Raw genomic sequence first — 17,266 nt, forward strand, 5'->3', positions numbered from 1 at the left:
AAACAAGGTTTTGTACTTGAACAATGTCCCATTTTTATTGCATCCTTTTTTAAAAAAAATATTACTTCAGTCGTTTAAAAGAAAATTAGCCTTGCAGGAATGTTTTACTACAGAAATATGTGAAATTGTAAAAAAATATATTTTTTTTTACCAGTTAAATACTCTGGAAAGATTCGCAAAAGTGAAGTGAAAAAAAAAAGTCTTGAACCTGTCCTAATTTCACCTCATTTTTATTTTGGTCATTTATTTATTGTCTTCAAAATCAACATGCAACATTTAATCAAGTATTCATACAATATGTCATAATTTCTTTAAGTCACAAAAGTGGGTAGTAAATGAAAATGTCCTTTTTTTATCTTAAAATAAAAATCTATGTATCTTAAAAAATGGGGGGATAGAGGGACTAACATGGTCATGTTTTTAAGCAGTTTTTACTTTTTATACAACCCCCCCCCCCCCCCTGACATTTCTATAAGTCTAAATTGAAAAAAATATGACGGAATAGTGTTGCGTTAAATCTGACTTCAGTTTAATACTGTATTTGTGGTACTAAAGTGATAAAAGGGCAAGCTTAGCGTTAGCCACTAATAGCCACTTGGTAGCAGTAGCAGCCTGCCCCCCCCCCCCGCCCCCTCCTGTTGCCACCCCCATGACGTCTGTCGACAGTCTTGAATTGGTGAGTAGTTTTTACTTGATTGTACTTTGACTCTTGATTTGAGTTTGACTTTGTTTAGTACCGAAATCCTCCTCTGACTTGTGACAATTGTCCCTCACAGACTTCAGACGGAATGTAGAAGCGTCGAGTCTCCCTCTACCGGCCATTGGAAAGAATGCAGGTACCCGAACACGTTTTATGTTTTTTTTAAATTTTATAAACTTTATTGAACAAGTCTGAATACAATTCTCAGCAAACAGAAAACAAAACGAACGTGCTACCAATACATACATATTACAAACGTTTAAACAAAAAAAGAATGAAGCCAGGGGATTTTTAGACAAAGATTCCAAATAAGGAGCATATAGCCAGAGTCTTAACAGCTTTTTTGTTTTTGGAATCCATAATAGTTTTATGTTTTGGAGGAGTGGCGGGTCCTCGGTTTACACAGTCACGTTTAACGTGATTGTGTAAAACTTTACTTGAGTTTTGTGTGTTCAAGTAATGAGCATATCCTAAATCTGTATCATCCGCCAATTTCTGGGGACATAAATCTTTTTAACAAAATGGTACTAAGAATAGATTTTCTTCATCCTGGTAACACAAATGAGCTGAAACGAACACGAGCTAGTCGTGGCTAAACATGTTTTCAGTCGTTGCGGGGATCTACATCTGTCACAAATTCCGTGAACTTAACAGAAATTGTAATCAGGATGACAATATTCAATATTATATATATATTATATATATAATATTGTCATCCTGATTACAATTTCTGTATATATATTTTATATACAATTTCTGTATATTTCTGTATATATATATATATATATATATATATATATATATATAATTAAATAGTATTATATATATATATTATACAATTATAATATAATACAATATTCAATATTATAATAATAACCAATATTGACAAAAGAAATTAGACACTCGATTGACTTTTTTGGTTTCAAGATGCATATTGGGGACCTAAATCTGTCACTTTTGTGGGGGTCATGCATCTCATCACCTTACTAGGAACAAAAAAAAAAAACAAGATTTGTCAAAGGTTTTTGATGACGACGAAACAAACCAGAAACGATAACGTGCTTTTAAAGCGATGGAAAAATAATGACGTCTGCACATTTATATGTGTGTGTGTGTGTGTGTGCATAGCGCTCGTGTGGCTAAAAGAGCGTGTAATTTGCGATCAGGCTATGGAGTGCCGCCATATTGCCGCTATTGATCTTGAGGCCTAAAGTCAACACGGAAGCCAGGATACTGAGGACCAGGGGTGGCCAGGCAGGGGTCTTGATAACACACAAATGCGCGCAAACACACACACACACACACACGCGCACAAATACAGCCCGAGCACATCAACAGAATGTAATTGACTTGTGTGGATTTAGTGGCACTTCGAATGACGCTTTATGGCAAAGCAAAGCATTTGTTTCTGTTGGAAGGTCCGAAAATATCAGTTTGGGCGTTTTAAATGCAATAAAGTATCCTTAAAAATGAGGAAATTATCCAAAATGAGTCAGCAAATAGGCATTAAATCAATATTATTGTTTTGTGAATTAAAAAAAAAAATCTGGCGGAATAATTAGACGAATCTAACAATAAATGAACAGTGTCTAAATCAACAACTGTAGAAAAAAATTAAACTATTTATTGTATATTTTCTTAATATTAAACATTATGTTGATTTTTAAAAAAATAATTGACAGTGTAATATGTATAACGTACCACAACATTAATCTAAAAATATTTCAACGTGAAACCTTTTTTGACATCACCAAATCGCTTTATTTTTCTTCCTCATCAAAAATGTTTTCTCATACAAGGCAAAATATTACATTGCACCGTTTCGCATGTTAGGGGCCATGCACCGGGCTATTTTTTGCCTCTCTTTAAAAGTCAAAACGGCGTGAAATTCAATTTTACGCTCCTTTTATCCTTTAACTACCCTCATAACCCAACATGTGTTTATCTACGTGTGTGTGTGTGTGTGTGTGAGTGCGCGCCAACTTTCCATGGTGCCGCTGGCAGAAGCTCCATTAAAGTGTAGACCCCCTTCCCTGTTGCCTGGCGCTAAAGTAAATTTAAGATTGTTTGACCAACACAAATATTTACGCACACACACACACACACACACACACACACACAAAACGCAGGCTCGCAGACGCACACGCCTCACACAGCGAGGCGTATATATAGCGTCAGCATTTTTGACAGAGCAGTCATCACTCACTACAATGGCGACGGGCGTCCTGCGAAACTTCCAGCTGCGGCTGGCGTCCCCAGTTTACTTCCACCCGGAGGAGGAAGACGAGGATGAGGAAGAGGAGGAAGAAAAGGGGTCCAGTGATCAAGATGAAGAGGAGGACTCCTCAGACCCCCGGGTCTCGTCAGACCCGCAGGACGCCACCGAGCGGCTGCTGAGGTTCGCCGACATCATCAGCCGAGACGTCCGGCGATATTTCGGCCGGCGCGAGGCGCAGGTCGTCTCCGGCGAAGGAGCCGCCGCCGCCGCCGTTGGGGGGCGCCCGCGTTACGACGACCCGCCGGGGCCGGCCGGGGAGGTGAGGGAAGGGACCCCAAAGGCAGTGGACAAGGGGCACCCCTCATCTGAACTGGGTCCCCTGGCCGAGCTGTTTGAGTCCCGGGGCAAAGACCAGGGCCGCCCCATGAACGCCAGGCACCTGCCGCTCAGTTTCTGGACCGAGCCGGACCCTTACGATGGGGACGCCTCCCCACAGGACACCCACATGAACTACAGCCTGCACACTCTGGAAAACTCCCAACCAGACTTTAGTGACCTGCTGGCCAACTGGGACCCCAATCCGGACGACGCGAACGTGTTGCATTGACCCCCCCCCCCCAAAAAAATCTGTTTTTTGGTGGCATTTTATCAGCATCATTGTCACGAATTGTCACAAAGTTTCCCAAAAGTGTCAAAATAAACTAAAGAAGTGTAATTAATGAGTGAAAAAAAATAAATTTAAAAATTTTCTACTAATTTGCATTCAATGTCCGCTTTTTTTTTTTGTGGGTCTACTCACGATTCGAGTGCTAACCAAATTTCCTGCGATTAAATCAAACTGTCTTTTTGGCTGAATTTCTAAAACTTTGAAGGGCGCATCAGAGCTAAACGGTCGACCTCTCAAGACTTTTTTGTCTCGACATCGCTGTCAAACTTCATGCCGTAAGTGTTTGCTTTGCCACATGTGGCACATGCCCAAAAATTCATTCATTTTTGCAAGCGCGCATAACCTGGTGAGAATTTAGTTGAGTTTTTGTGATCCTAATATGACGCCCACTCTAGAACTTAGTGAGAAAAAAAACAGGGCCCTGGAAAATAAAAATTTAAAAAAGAAAAAATCAGCTCCTAACACAATTTTCACAAATTGACAGGAAATTTGGTGTCTGTCATTGCAGGACGCACAAAAAAGTCTCACGGACCTTTCGCCAAAATAATTCTAGAGCTACGACTATGAGAAGAAAAAAAAAATGGACCTGAACACCAGTTTCGGGAATCGACATGAATGAATGAATGAATGTCTGTGCGTCATAACAGGACCCACAAAAAAAGCCTCAAGGGTCCATGCTGGGAATTGAACGGGAAGTCGATCTATTTGGTTTGAAGCTGATATTTTGGAGGGAATTCCAGACTTTGGAATATGAAAAAATAAATAAATAAAATCAGCTCCACACACCAGTTTGATAGATTTGACATGAAACTTGTCTCCGTGAAGTGTCTGTGATAACCAGACAACACGAAAAAGTCTCAAGGACACCATTCCCGGAAAGGAACTGGAAGCGAACCAATTTAGTTTTAATTTCAAGGCGGCACGATGGAAAAAAAAAAGTGATAAAGAAGATGAAGGCTCAAGGAAAGCAGAAATATGCAAAATATCACTTGGCAAAGAGACAGTTTTGCTCCTCTGGCGCAACTTTTCATGAGAGGGAACAAAAACCCTGAGAGCACTACGGGAGTGCACCTGATTGGCTGAGAGGGCCAGGCCAGTAGAATTCTGCCACACGCTCTCTCCAATGTTGTCAAAAAGGGTCCAAACGTGACCCGCGGCTCCCAAGCCACCAGCTAAAATGAGGACGCCAACGTTGGTGCTCGCAAGCCTGTTGCTGCTGATGCTGCTGCTGGCGTCCGGCCGGGCCGACGACAAGCAAGGCGAGACGGAAAGCGCCACGGAGAAGAGCCCCCGAGATGCCCGGGAGGAAGTCGAAGAAGCGGCTAAGAATGAGAAGGGCAGCGAAATCCGGGAGGACAACAACGTGATGGTGCTCCATGGCAACAACTTTGCCAGGGCGCTCCAAAAGACTGCCTTTTTGCTGGTGGAATTTTGTGAGTAGCAAACGCGCACAAATGCATATTCAAGCATTGAGGCGGTTTTCATTATTTTAACCCCCCCCCCCCTCAAAAGAATAATAATACTTATTTCTTAATGATTTTTCATTTTAAGTGTTTGAAGAAACACAATGGCTTTGAATTTAAAACATTTCAAAATATATTTTATATTCATTTTGTATTTTTTTTAATTCTGCTAAAAAAAACTTGATGAATATTATTTTTACTTATATTGGGAATTAATCTCCAAGTATTTAAACAATTTCCCCCAAATTTGAAATTAATTAATTTTACAAAAAGCAACCGCATTTTTGTCAAAGGAATTAAATAACAAATCTTTCGCGTCAATAAAGAAAATCAAAAACAAAATATTAGACGATGGATAATACAATTTTGTAATTAAAAAAAAGACAATTCTGTTTTGCCAAACAAGGATTATTATTCCATACAAAAAACTACATTACAAAAGAAAAATCTCAATATTTTGCTTCATGGCATTATTGGGAAAAAAATCTCTTTTAAGAATACTGATGCAGATTGTTGAAGTATTGACTAAACTACAACTTTTATTGTTATTCGAATAATTTGTAGCGTAATGCTGCTTTTCAGTTTGTCTTAAAAAAATATGTTTTTACATGAATACTGTTCATCTTAGTATCAGGAGCTACTTGATCTTCGGGGGTTGAATTCTCCATGTGGAAAGCGGCCCATCATCCAGATGCGCTCCAGCTTCCACTTTCCCACGTGTGCCGGGAGCAAAGTTTCAAGTCCTATCAGCAACATGCAGTCTGTCCAAAGTGTTTTTTTATTTTAAACTTCTTTTGGTTTTTTTGTTGTTGATGTTGTGACGTCCAGACGCGCCGTGGTGCGGCCACTGCAAGCAGCTGGAGCCCGTCTTCGCCGAAGCGGCCGACAAGCTGAAGAAGGATGGGTCGGATGTGGCTTTGGCCAAAGTGGACGCCACCGACGAGAAAGAGCTGGCCGAGGAGTTTGCCGTGTCCAGCTTCCCCGTTCTCAAACTCTTTGTCCACGGCGACCGAAAGAACCCCATTGACTTCACCGGTACGCACAAAAAAAATATGAAAACTGTTGTAGCTAAAGCTAAGCTAAACTCGAGAATCAACACAAAGCATAAAGCCTAAGACGATAAAATAACAGCTTTTTGGGGGGGAGGGGGGGGGGGGCTTTCTGTTGCGGTTGAATTTCAATATCAGATTAATCTGTTTTTGTTTTTTTTAATCCAATTCAAATTCGTTTTAGTGTCACTTTGACTTTTTTTTACTATTATGTTGTTTTTCTTCGTCAAATAAACGGCCATTTTGAATGCTTTCTCAGACTTGAAACTGACACGTTTACTTAGTTACGTGAAATTTGGTCAGCATCTCCTTCCCGAGTTGACCCACAAAAAAAGTCTCAAGAAGCCATGCCCGAAATTCACAGGAAGTCTGCCATTTTGGGTTTGAGCGGCCATTTTGGGTTTGAGCGGCCATTTTGGATTGGAAACAGCCTTTAGATGTTTTTTTCTCTGAAAATTTAGCCCCTGAAGCCTTTTTCACTTCCGTACTTGAAATTTTGTCCATGAGTAGACCCACAAAAAAAGATCAACAAGCCACGTCCAAAAATTGACAGGAATTCTGCCATTTTTGGTTGGAGTGGCCATTCCAGTCATGTATCACTGTACAGAATTTTATTTGAATTTCGAATGAAGCCAGGTGGATTTAGCCTCTTGAAATTTCGTCGGCATGTTTATAAAGAGTATACCCACAAAAAGCCATCCCCGAATGCACACAGGAAGCCTGCCGTTTTGGTTTTGAAGCTGCCATTTTAGCCTCCATTTCCAAAAGCATAAAACAGGAAATTCTAACAACTCCAAACTGATTTCAGGTAAGAGGACAGTCACGGGAATCATCCAGTGGATGAAACGTCGCAGCGGTCCTGGCGCAACAGTCCTGGCCGATGCTAGCTCTGCCGCCAGCTTTGTTGATGCCCACAACATCACCGTAGTGGGATTTTTCAAGGTACGCCCTCACCAGGACGAGTTGATACTCTGCCGTACAGATGGATCTTCATACCCAATTTTCTCGCCCAGAGTTTAGAAAGCGACGCCGCTAAGGAGTTTTCTGAGGTGGTTATGGACATTGTTGATACGGAATTCGCCATTACGACGTCTCCGGAGGTTTTCCAGGAGTATGAATTGAAATCCGACACGGTCGTGCTTTTCAAAAAGGTAAGTGCGCAACAGGGTGCGGCAAAATAAGCACAAAATGATTTGGGCGTTCAAAAAAAAACTACAAATAGTCTGGGTTATCTTTTAGATTTTTGTATGTTTTTGTAATGGGTTACTGTGTTCAAAAAAATAAAAATAAATAAAACGTCCAATTTGAAAAGGGGCCGAGAAATTAATCGGTTGGGCTCTAGTCTGAAGCGGCCATTTTGAAACATGAAATTTGGTGGGCAAGTGTATGACAAGTAGACCCACAAAAAAGTTTTAAGAAGCTATACCCAAAAAGACAGAAGGAGTCCATAATTGTGGTATGAAGTAGGACCCGACCAATATTGATTTTTTTTGGATGATTGTGATTCTAATATTTAGCTGAATAAAATTCCAGTACCTTAAAATTGTCTGATTGATTTCATAAATATATCAACAATAAAATAACTTTTTGGGGTCCCTTAAAACTTATACCAATCAAGATATTAATTACCGTATTTTGTTGTTTTTTTTTACCTCCATAACAGAGAAATTCTGCATTTCTTATGTTGTGATGCAATAATGTGTACCAAAAAAAAACCTGATTTGAAGTTACCATTTTGACTGAGTAGTACACGCCCCCCCCCCGCAAAAAAAGAGTTCATTTAATAACATGAAATTTGGTAGATGTCTATCATATGTAAGCAGACCCACCCAAAAAAAAAAAAGCTTTCAACCCAAAAAGGCGCCAGGAGTCAAACAATGTGGGTTGAAGCAGCCATTTTGAATCAGTAGCGCACTTTTCTTCCTTTAGATTAAAAAAAAATATATATATAATAAAAATAATAATTTCGCACCCAATGTGGTTTTGATTGCCAACTTAACCCTTGTGTGCTCCAAATTAAAAAGGGCCTTAAGTTACGCATTTTACAATTTTTGTAATGATGTATTTTGTGTTTATAAAAACATTTTTTTTTTTCAAACACTCAAAATGTTCAGAGGCATCTGTGCTATCCATACATATATAGTTTTTATTCGTTCTTTGGGATTTTTTATTCTTTATTTTTTGCAAAAGGAAAAAAAAAATTGTGTCTGGAGGTCCCAACCAAGCCCTACTAACAATCCCGACCGGACGTGTTCGTGTAAAATGCATCGGTTTGAAGCCTCCTGCAAAAAGGCAAACTCATTTGCGATCCTCTGGCGCCACCTAAAGTTGCAAAATTCGAATGACCTCAACCCAACAATGTGGCATGCATACACGTCTGTCCAAGCGAAAACAAAACGATTAACGTAAAAATCGCGTGAAATGCATGTATACACATTCGGTTTACGATGCATTCAAAAATATGAATTATAATGGCTCTCTATGGTGCAAAATATGTAAATTGTGAAGATTAAGGTATCAAAACGTTTTTTTATTATTGCTGCAATGCCTGAGAATTATCAGCCGGTGACGTCATGAAATTTAGGCCATTTTAGAACCATAAATCTCATAGCTTTGCTGCTGTGAAGTGTGAAGTGGCAATTTCTCCATTGTGAGACTATGAAAGGTTTTCTTATCTGATCTTAATTTGGGTACGTTGGATGTCTCTCATGAGTCGAGATCATGTCGGATGATTTTTGTTTTTTAGTTTGACAACGGTAGAGTGGATTACGCTCTGCCCGACGATAGCAAGCTGGACAAAAGCAATCTGACCAAGTTTATCCAAGAAAACAGCTTGGATCTAATCATCCCCTTCACTAAGGAGGTAAAGACACCCACATACACACATGTGCGCACCCACATATACCAACACAAAATTGGCTTTGTGTTGTTTGTGTAGACGGGGGATAAAATCTTCAGCTCCAGCATTCGCCTTCACTGCCTGCTCTTCATCAACTCCACAGTGGAGAGCCACACGGCACTCGTGGACCAAGTCCGGATCGTCGCCAAGGCCTACAAGGGGAAGGTAGCCCTCGATATCTCCAACGCCCCCCCCCAAAAAATATATATATATGTGTTGACGAAACACAATACGCCAAATGCTCTTGCATTTTTTGCGCTTCCCTTCAGATGCTGTTCATCACGATCGATTTGTCGGCCGATGTGTCGTTCGTGCTTGAATTTTTCGGCGTGTCGGCGGCCGACGTGCCCACGGCTCGCATCATCAACATGGATACGGGCAAGAAGTTCAAATTGGACACGGCGGATCTCTCCGCCGACCTGCCGCCATTTTGTCAGAAGGTTCTGGATGGTACGGCCAAGGTAAAATACATACTTATACTTACAGGCGAACTCACAGGCACATCCATTCGGATACGTACGGATGTATCCGACCGTTGTGCTCTTGAGTCGCGTACGGAAAAGTCTTGTGGAAAAATCTTTCACTCACTCACTTTCTAGCTGTATGATTGGATGCTGGGCGGCCCGGTAGTCCAGTGGTTAGCACGTCGGCTTCACAGTGCAGAGGTACCGGGTTCGATTCCAGCTCCGGCCTCCCTGTGTGGAGTTTGCATGTTCTCCCCGGCCCTGCGTGGGTTTTCTCCGGGTGCTCCGGTTTCCTCCCACATTCCAAAAATGTGCATGGCAGGCTGATTGGACGCTCTAAATTGTCCCTAGGTGTGAATGTGAGCGTGGATGGTTGTTCGTTTCTGTGTGCCCTGCGATTGGCTGGCAACCGATTCAGGGTGTCCCCCGCCTACTGCCCGAAGACAGCTGGGATAGGCTCCAGCACCCCCCGCGACCCTAGTGAGGATCAAGCGGCTTGGAAGATGAATGAATGAATTATTGGATGCTATCGTATTCTCATTGTCATCCATTTGTTATTTGTGATGCAGCCTTACTATCGCAGTCAAGACGTGCCAGAGGACTGGAATAAAGAACCCGTTAAGGTCCTGGTGGGGAAGAATTTTGAGTCTGTTGCTCTGGATCCAGCAAAGAACGTCTTTGTGGAGTTTTGTGAGTTCCGTTGTTCTCCGTGAAGATTCCTCAAAATTTTTCAGATGTCATCATGGCTATGTGAGATCCTTACTGAGATTTAATTTAAACGGGAGAAGAAGAAAAAACCATTTCGATTGCAGATGCTCCCTGGTGCGGCCACTGCAAGGACTTGGCCCCCATCTGGGACCAGCTGGGCCAAAAGTACGCCGGGCATGATGACATCATCATCGCCAAGATGGATTCCACGGCCAATGAGCTGGAGGCCGTCACCATCAACGGCTTCCCCACGCTCAAATATTTCCCCGCCGGTGGAAAGGAGGTACCGACGCGCGTATTTCACCACGCGATCGCCGGAGACGCCATTCGCCACTGTCGTCCCGCAGGCGGTGGAGTACTCTGGGAACCGTGATCTGGAAACATTGTCCAGGTTTCTGGACAACGGAGGAGTTTTGCCCAAGGAAGACGGCGATGACGATGAAGATGATGACGATGAAGCAGTCTGTGTTCGCATGCTAACCCCAAAATGAATATTCCTTCCTAATTATCGTGATAATAAATCATGTATTTTTTTTTTGTTTTTGTACAGAAAGAGGGCGAGTCTTTGGAGACACCTGCCAACGCAACATCTGATAAAGACGAACTTTGATGAGATTTTAACTCAATAAAACTCCTTTGATCGGGAGAATCGAAGCCATCGATTTTTCATTGATTGCTATTCTTAGTGATGACCGTTTCATGACCATGATAGTCAATCATAATTTATTTTCGGACAGATACTGTCGAACCTCATTATAACGTACCTTAACAGACAAAACCAAATCGGCACATTATAACGCCAGTTTCTAATGACATCCTCCTGGCAAATGACTCTGGAGACCACGTGTGTCTGGTTTTTTTGGACTTAACTGCAGCATTTGAGACAGTGGATCACAGTATTCTGCTGACTCGTTTGCAGCACTTGGTGGGCATTGGCGGCAGTGCTCTTGAGTGGTTTAGGTCCTATCTAGCTGACAGGACCTTTTGTGTCAGCCATGGCTGCTCTGAGTCACGCAATGCTCCCCTGTCATGCGGTGTTCCACAGGGCTCAATTCTGGGGCCTCTGCTGTTCTCGCTGTATCTGCTCCCATTGGGTTCCGTCTTAAGGAAACATGGTATTCCCTTCCACTGCTGTGCAGATGGCTGCTCTGAGTCACGGCACTGCTCCCCTGTCATGTGGTGTTCCACAGGGCTCAATTCTGGGGCCTCTGCTGTTCTCACTGTATCTGCTCCCATTCCGTTCCATCTTAAGGAAACATGGTATTCCCTTCCACTGCTATGCAGATGACTGCCAGATCTATGTCCCACTGAGCAAGAAAGACGCCTTCTCATTTAAGGCCACTCCCATCCGGTCTGGAAGAAATCAAAACCTGGATGGCACAAAATTTCTTGAAATTCAACGAAACAGAGGTGATATTGATTGGAGGTGATATTGTTTGGTCCCATCTTCAAAGCCCTCCTCAAAACTCACTTGTATTCGTTGGCGTTCGACTCGGCATGACTTGGATTTGTTCTTGATTTTACTGTTTGGTGCTTTCTACCGCCTTTCTTACCGATTTGTCTTACCGTTTATTGTGCTCCATGTACAGCACTTTGTATGCAGCGATGGCTGTTTGGTAATTTCAGTGCCAGACAAGCGTCATCTGTCCTGACCTTGTTCGACTGTTGCTTTATTGTCGTCATTCAACTACGCGCACGGAGGGTTTGCAATCGCTAAATCAAATGTTTCACATTCCTGTCCAAAAAACGAGTTCGGCAGGTTGCGACGTCATGTGACTATCCGTCGTGATGTTCTTCCATTCACATGTTTTCTTCCTTTGTCCAAGGTAAGACCGGCACTCGCACTCTTGAATTCGCAAACCGGCCTCATAGCTTTGGAGAGTTTGTCGCAGTCGAAAAGCTGCCGCTGAGGGATGTTGTCGATTTGAGTTTCTCCACATAAGATTAGCAAAGTAGCCCCTGCACCTCGGACTCCGGTCATGGAAATACGTCTGGCTTTTCAAAGAGATTTCTTGTACCTGGATAAGGTGACGACTGATTGCATGACAACCGAAACCTTCTGATGATAAAGTCACTTGTTTTTCGGTGAAATGGCCGAGCAATCGTGTTCTTTTCGAACCGAGTCGTGACTCGGGAAGTCGTCGGCTCTCCGTACCCGTATGAATTAAATATTTCACGCCTTTACCATTTCAGACCCAATTGACTTCAACCTGTTGGGCTCATTCCAGCTCACCAGTCTATTCTCCTGCGTCATCCAATATCATTCCACAAAATGTCATTCAGCCTTCGCACGCAATTTCTCCCCCAAATGACATCCTCCCGTTTGAAGGCCGTTTTTCTCCGCAGCTTCCCGCTTGAGCGAACGATCTGCCGATGGAACCGCCTTCGTATGAAGAGGCGACAGCCCAACGACAGCCTCCGCCGTCCTATGAAGAGACAAGTTAAGTGACGACTCATCAAGCCCTTTTTGCATCCAATATTGCAAGTGGACTTCCTTTCGTCAATATTGGGGCCGGTCCTAAATTTAAGGTATCGGGTACTCGTTCAGGATGGGTACTCAAAGAGTCAATTTTTTTGCAGTAACTCTGCAGCCGGGTCCAACTTCCATCTTGAGCGCACCCACCGAGACGCCCATCCTCACACCGCAAGTCACCTGCGATCAACCAGGTATGCTTATGTCAATCTCAACCCGATTGTACAAAAATGGAGACTTCATTCCAAAGTCACCCCAGCCTAAACTTTTAAAATTATAGTTAACCCCCCCCTGGCAAAGATATCAATTCAATGGCAAAATTTCTCTTCTCTCGATAAATTCAAGTAGGCTGTGATCGATCTGAGTGGCTGTTTTGCAGGAACTGTCCAGCCGGATCCGTTTCCCATCTTGACGACGCCCACCGCCACGACCACCCAGACACCGCGATTCTCTGTCCCTCAACTGGCAGCGGGTATGTCAATCTTACCTACATCATTTTTGTCATGTTGACGTCGCTTCACGGGCAGACAAAATCCGAGTGGGACCTGGAATACTGCAAACCTCGCACCAATTTGTAATTCAAGCAGACATTCACCTTTCTGCTTCGACTTTGGCTATTTATTTATTTTTTGCTTTGCCACAGTCACCTTTGTTACTTGTCATAATATCGCCTCGAGTGACGAAATCAATTTCAAGATACGAAAGGTCCAAATACAGTGTGGGCCGCTACTCGCAGCTCCGAGTTTCCAGAACGCAACATACTTCTAACTGCTCTGTCATTGGCTACTACCGAGCATCTTCCTGCTGCATGGGCGGGACCTCTACCGAACTGTCGTTGTGTGTCAATAGCCCCCTCGGCTCATTAGCCAGTCGGGCGATCGCTCACTATGCTGATGTTTGCCTTGGACATTTTCGAAGGATTGCTCAAACATCCTCGGATCAGTTCCTTCCAAAACGGCAGGCAAAATCCACTTCTGAGAGAGAACGTGAACTAAAGAGGGCAAAAAAAAAAAACCCCGATGGGGGTTGTTCAAAGTGAAATGACCATCGTTTTCATCATTTATGCTTTACATGATGCACAACTCTCATTTAGTGTGCAATAATCTGTACACTTTACAAAGTAACGTCTTTCTGTACTTGCTTAGGGAAGTACTTAACTTGTTACTTAATATCTCGTTCCCGGCATCATGGGTGCCCGCTTCACTGTACGTTTCATTCGTCGTCTTTTTCTCCCTCAGTCAGCACGGTGCCCGCAGCGCAAGCGGTGGTGACGCAGCCGCAGCCGACCATTCCCGTCAGTGACCCGCCGAACTCTGACGGTTATATTCGATGTTCAAAATGTCAGCGGGAAGTCAAGCCCAGAAAAGTCTTTTGCCCGTCATCAGCTGCCATCTTCGTCTGTACCATGACCATCCTCTCATGGTACGCTCCTGGCTTGTTGATAACGTTGCCTTGTGTTATGTCTCGGGGAAACCGAGTCGGGGTGGGGTAGACTTAATCAACGCAACAATCGCCCCGAATAAGGAGAGAACATAAAGCGCTGGTCCACAATAAGGACCAAAAGGCATAATCCAAAAGAGTAACAAAAAGCGCTTGCACAAAAAGAGCAAGGAAGGAAAAATAAAGACCCTAAATACAAACGAAAAACGATGTATCACCAATACACGCACAAAAGCCACATCACCAAAACAAAACAGTACTTACTCTATAATGGGTACCGAGAAATACAACGCGAAATCACGACAAGGTCAAAAGCCAACTAGTCAAGGACCAGCGAAACAGCAATGCCATGGACAATCCCACAATAGGTGTAAAACGGTGGCGTCTTTAATTAAACAGTGCATCTATAGATTACAGATTGGCAGCAAGTGCGCTAGAAAGTCCGCTCATGCCACCTGCTGGCCAGACCGCAAAACCGAAACGTGACACCTTGTGCCACTCATTATTTGATGTCGGGAATATAATGCCATTTACCGGAGGTAAATGTTGCCAATTCGTCATTCGCCGTAGACCGGACCTCCCGTTCGTCATCGTCAGTCCGTCATTATAAATGTAACCGCTCTGACGTCATCAATAAATTACAGTTTGTCGATGCTCTTTTTGAACGGCCATCTCGTGGATCATAATGACTTTTTTACTACATCAGGGAGGCACAACACGGGGGAGGCGCAGTCAAATAAAGCTTTAAAAAAAAACAGAGTCACATACATGATGATTTGTGAAATAAAAACAATGTCATTGCGGTCCACCTACAACAAAAAAAAGGCGAAACAACACAGCTTCCTTGCCGGGCTCGGACAAGCTAAAAATGTTTGGAGAATGGGAACCGAAATAGAACCGATATAGATTTGGGAGCCGACACACCCATAGGTAGGTCAACGACAAACACCCAAAGCCCTAACCTGACTGTTTAGCCCTCACCGGAAGCCCCTAATCCACCTTGAATCGAACCCCTCTAACCCAAACTCTAAAAGCTAACAAAGACACAACCTTAAACTGTAAAAGCTTCCGCATAAAACCTCCAAATAATTCTCAGTTCGTTCATTGTCACCCCTTTTGACATTTTGTTCCGCTTGCCTTTCAGCCTCTTTTGCGGCTGCTGTCTGATTCCGTTTTTCATTCCCGGATGCTGGAATACGCACTACTTCTGTCCTCATTGTCGGAAACATCTTCGACGCATCTAGGAAGCGCAGTGAGCCATAGCCGATGGCTCACGGGTGGGCTAATGACTGGTATCAACCGCTGTGCGGACCTTTTTGCTAGTTTGTCAAACCACTGAGGAACAAATCAAGTGTCATGATTTCTGATTGTGTCAAGTTTCGGCTTGTGACCAACAGGTGGCACTGTTGGGCTCTCGCTGCAGCTGCACACCTGTGGGTCGCTAGCTAATTAGCTGTATAAAAGGACTCCCACCCGACCACTCATTGACGCGGGTCATTGTTTCCTTCTGTCATGTTTCGGTCACTATTATGTTTTAGCTTCAGTCATGATTTTTTTGTTTGATACTTTGGACTTTGTTTGTTTTGGATTTACAGTGGTTTTCTCTGTATTTTATCAATACAACTCTAGTACAACCTGCTCCTCCCTCCTGCCTACTTTTTGGGGTCCACCAGCACCTCGCAACGGGACAGATTGCTGGTATAAAATATGCAAAGCTTGAGTTTTTTTGCATGTAAATTATATTCTTGTTTTCAACTGTATGTTTTATTCTTAATGATTATGTGTAATTGTAATTTTACACATATGTTTATGATGGTTGCCGAGACGAGATCCAGGGCCTTGGGCAAATGAAAGTCCAGAAGCTTAGCTAGATGAGGAGTGAGACCTGAGACCCGAGACCTTGGGCTGATTTGGAAGGAGATTGTGAGTCTTGGCCAAACAACGATGCAGATTCAGGACCTTAGCTGAGAAGATCCGGAGCCTAGAGTGAGGAAGGGGGCACATCCAGAACCTTGGGCCTATAAGAAGACGGATCCAGGACTTTGGGGTATCGCCCAGGAGACACATTTGATACTTTGAGGCTGAAGAAGAAGCAGTGCCACGGCGTTACTGCTGATAGGGAGACGGCACTAGAAGAGATTGCGTTTATTTGCACGTGCAATCACTGCATTGTGATATCATTGTTGTTGCACGCAATAATAACAAATAATTGTTATTGTTTCAAAAAAGTGTTTCTGTGCATTTCCCCGTTTGGGCTCCGCTGTTTCGCTATGATAACATCAAATTATGTTCCAATTTTTTTTTTTAATCAGGGTCTTTCTATGTGTACATCTGTTTCTATAAAATTTGAGTTTTCATGCGGCTGGCAGTTATCACTCAATCACTTTTATGATTATTCTCAGCATCAGCAATGATAGTCATGCAAATAATTCATAAATGCTTGAATCTCACGGCTTTTGTGAATTGCTTATTCTTGAGTTCCAGTCTAAGTAACAGATTTGATATTCTTATTTCATCATTGAGAAAGAAAATGCTTGCTTTCTTGAAAATGTCATTAGTTTTAGGTTATATTGTACTGTTTGTTTTTTCTTTACTCAAAACAACTGCCAGCTCTGGAAAACACCCTGTAAAAATATATATTTTTTTGGTCTCCATTGCATGTACTTTCTTATTGTCCCCATTAAAAGTTGTATTCTAAGTTGAAGCTAAATATTTCTTGTATCTGCGTGTGCCGCACCCCTAAAAGGGTTCGAGCGTCATTCGTGACATTATTGGATGTTATGAAACACAGCTCCGTGAGTGTTACGCAAGTGCAATAATGAACGTGTGGAGGCATATTTGGAGCTGCACAAGTTGCATTTCAGTCTGCAACAAAAGCGCTAACTGACGAGCGAGCACAATCAATTGTGTGTGAGCATGCGGGAATAATTTGGATTGGTGGATAATGTATAGACTGACTATGCATAGCCTGCTCCTGACGCGAATGTGAACTTATTTTAACCTCCCCAAATGTCAGATTTGTAATGTAGGTCATGTCACGTTCGCGCCCCTGTCGTGTCAAAAAGAGGTCACGTCATTTCGATTGTCAGACACTTGAAAACCACGTTTCGAAGAATTCATGCACAGATACAGGTACAAGTGGGACATACTGTTCCATAAAAACTACATACTGTTTTTTGTTGTTT

General features: G+C 42.8%; 3 protein-coding genes across 5 annotated transcripts; all 3 read left to right on the forward strand.

The window, feature by feature from the left end:
• Positions 1-2,178: 2,178 nt before the first annotated feature.
• Positions 2,179-3,526, forward strand: LOC127613040 (protein PERCC1). Its single transcript, XM_052083915.1, has one exon. The coding sequence runs from the start codon at positions 2,689-2,691 to the stop codon at positions 3,523-3,525; it is 837 nt and encodes a 278-aa protein (XP_051939875.1). The 5' UTR covers positions 2,179-2,688; the 3' UTR covers position 3,526.
• A 1,149-nt stretch (positions 3,527-4,675) lies between these two features.
• Positions 4,676-10,919, forward strand: pdia2 (protein disulfide isomerase family A, member 2). Its single transcript, XM_052083709.1, has 11 exons — positions 4,676-5,018; positions 5,877-6,083; positions 6,906-7,039; positions 7,111-7,248; positions 8,844-8,960; positions 9,036-9,161; positions 9,266-9,457; positions 10,030-10,150; positions 10,273-10,451; positions 10,516-10,629; positions 10,719-10,919. Exons 1-11 carry the CDS (start codon positions 4,763-4,765, stop codon positions 10,776-10,778), a joined length of 1,644 nt encoding a protein of 547 aa, XP_051939669.1. The 5' UTR covers positions 4,676-4,762; the 3' UTR covers positions 10,779-10,919.
• An 871-nt stretch (positions 10,920-11,790) lies between these two features.
• Positions 11,791-16,796, forward strand: LOC127612887 (lipopolysaccharide-induced tumor necrosis factor-alpha factor homolog). 3 transcript variants are annotated; one of them, XM_052083713.1, is made up of 6 exons: positions 11,791-11,994; positions 12,515-12,608; positions 12,749-12,835; positions 13,021-13,113; positions 13,880-14,063; positions 15,226-16,796. In XM_052083713.1, exons 2-6 carry the CDS (start codon positions 12,542-12,544, stop codon positions 15,323-15,325), a joined length of 531 nt encoding a protein of 176 aa, XP_051939673.1. In that variant the 5' UTR covers positions 11,791-11,994; positions 12,515-12,541; the 3' UTR covers positions 15,326-16,796. The 3 variants fall into 3 exon arrangements, with proteins under 3 accessions (XP_051939673.1, XP_051939674.1, XP_051939672.1); XM_052083714.1 differs by lacking the exon at positions 11,791-11,994 and adding an exon at positions 12,005-12,195; XM_052083712.1 differs by lacking the exon at positions 11,791-11,994 and having other exon boundaries at positions 12,239-12,608; positions 15,226-16,795.
• Positions 16,797-17,266: the final 470 nt, after the last annotated feature.

The sequence above is a fragment of the Hippocampus zosterae genome, chromosome 13 (genome assembly GCF_025434085.1).
Source record: "Hippocampus zosterae strain Florida chromosome 13, ASM2543408v3, whole genome shotgun sequence".
Classification (NCBI taxonomy): domain Eukaryota; kingdom Metazoa; phylum Chordata; class Actinopteri; order Syngnathiformes; family Syngnathidae; genus Hippocampus; species Hippocampus zosterae.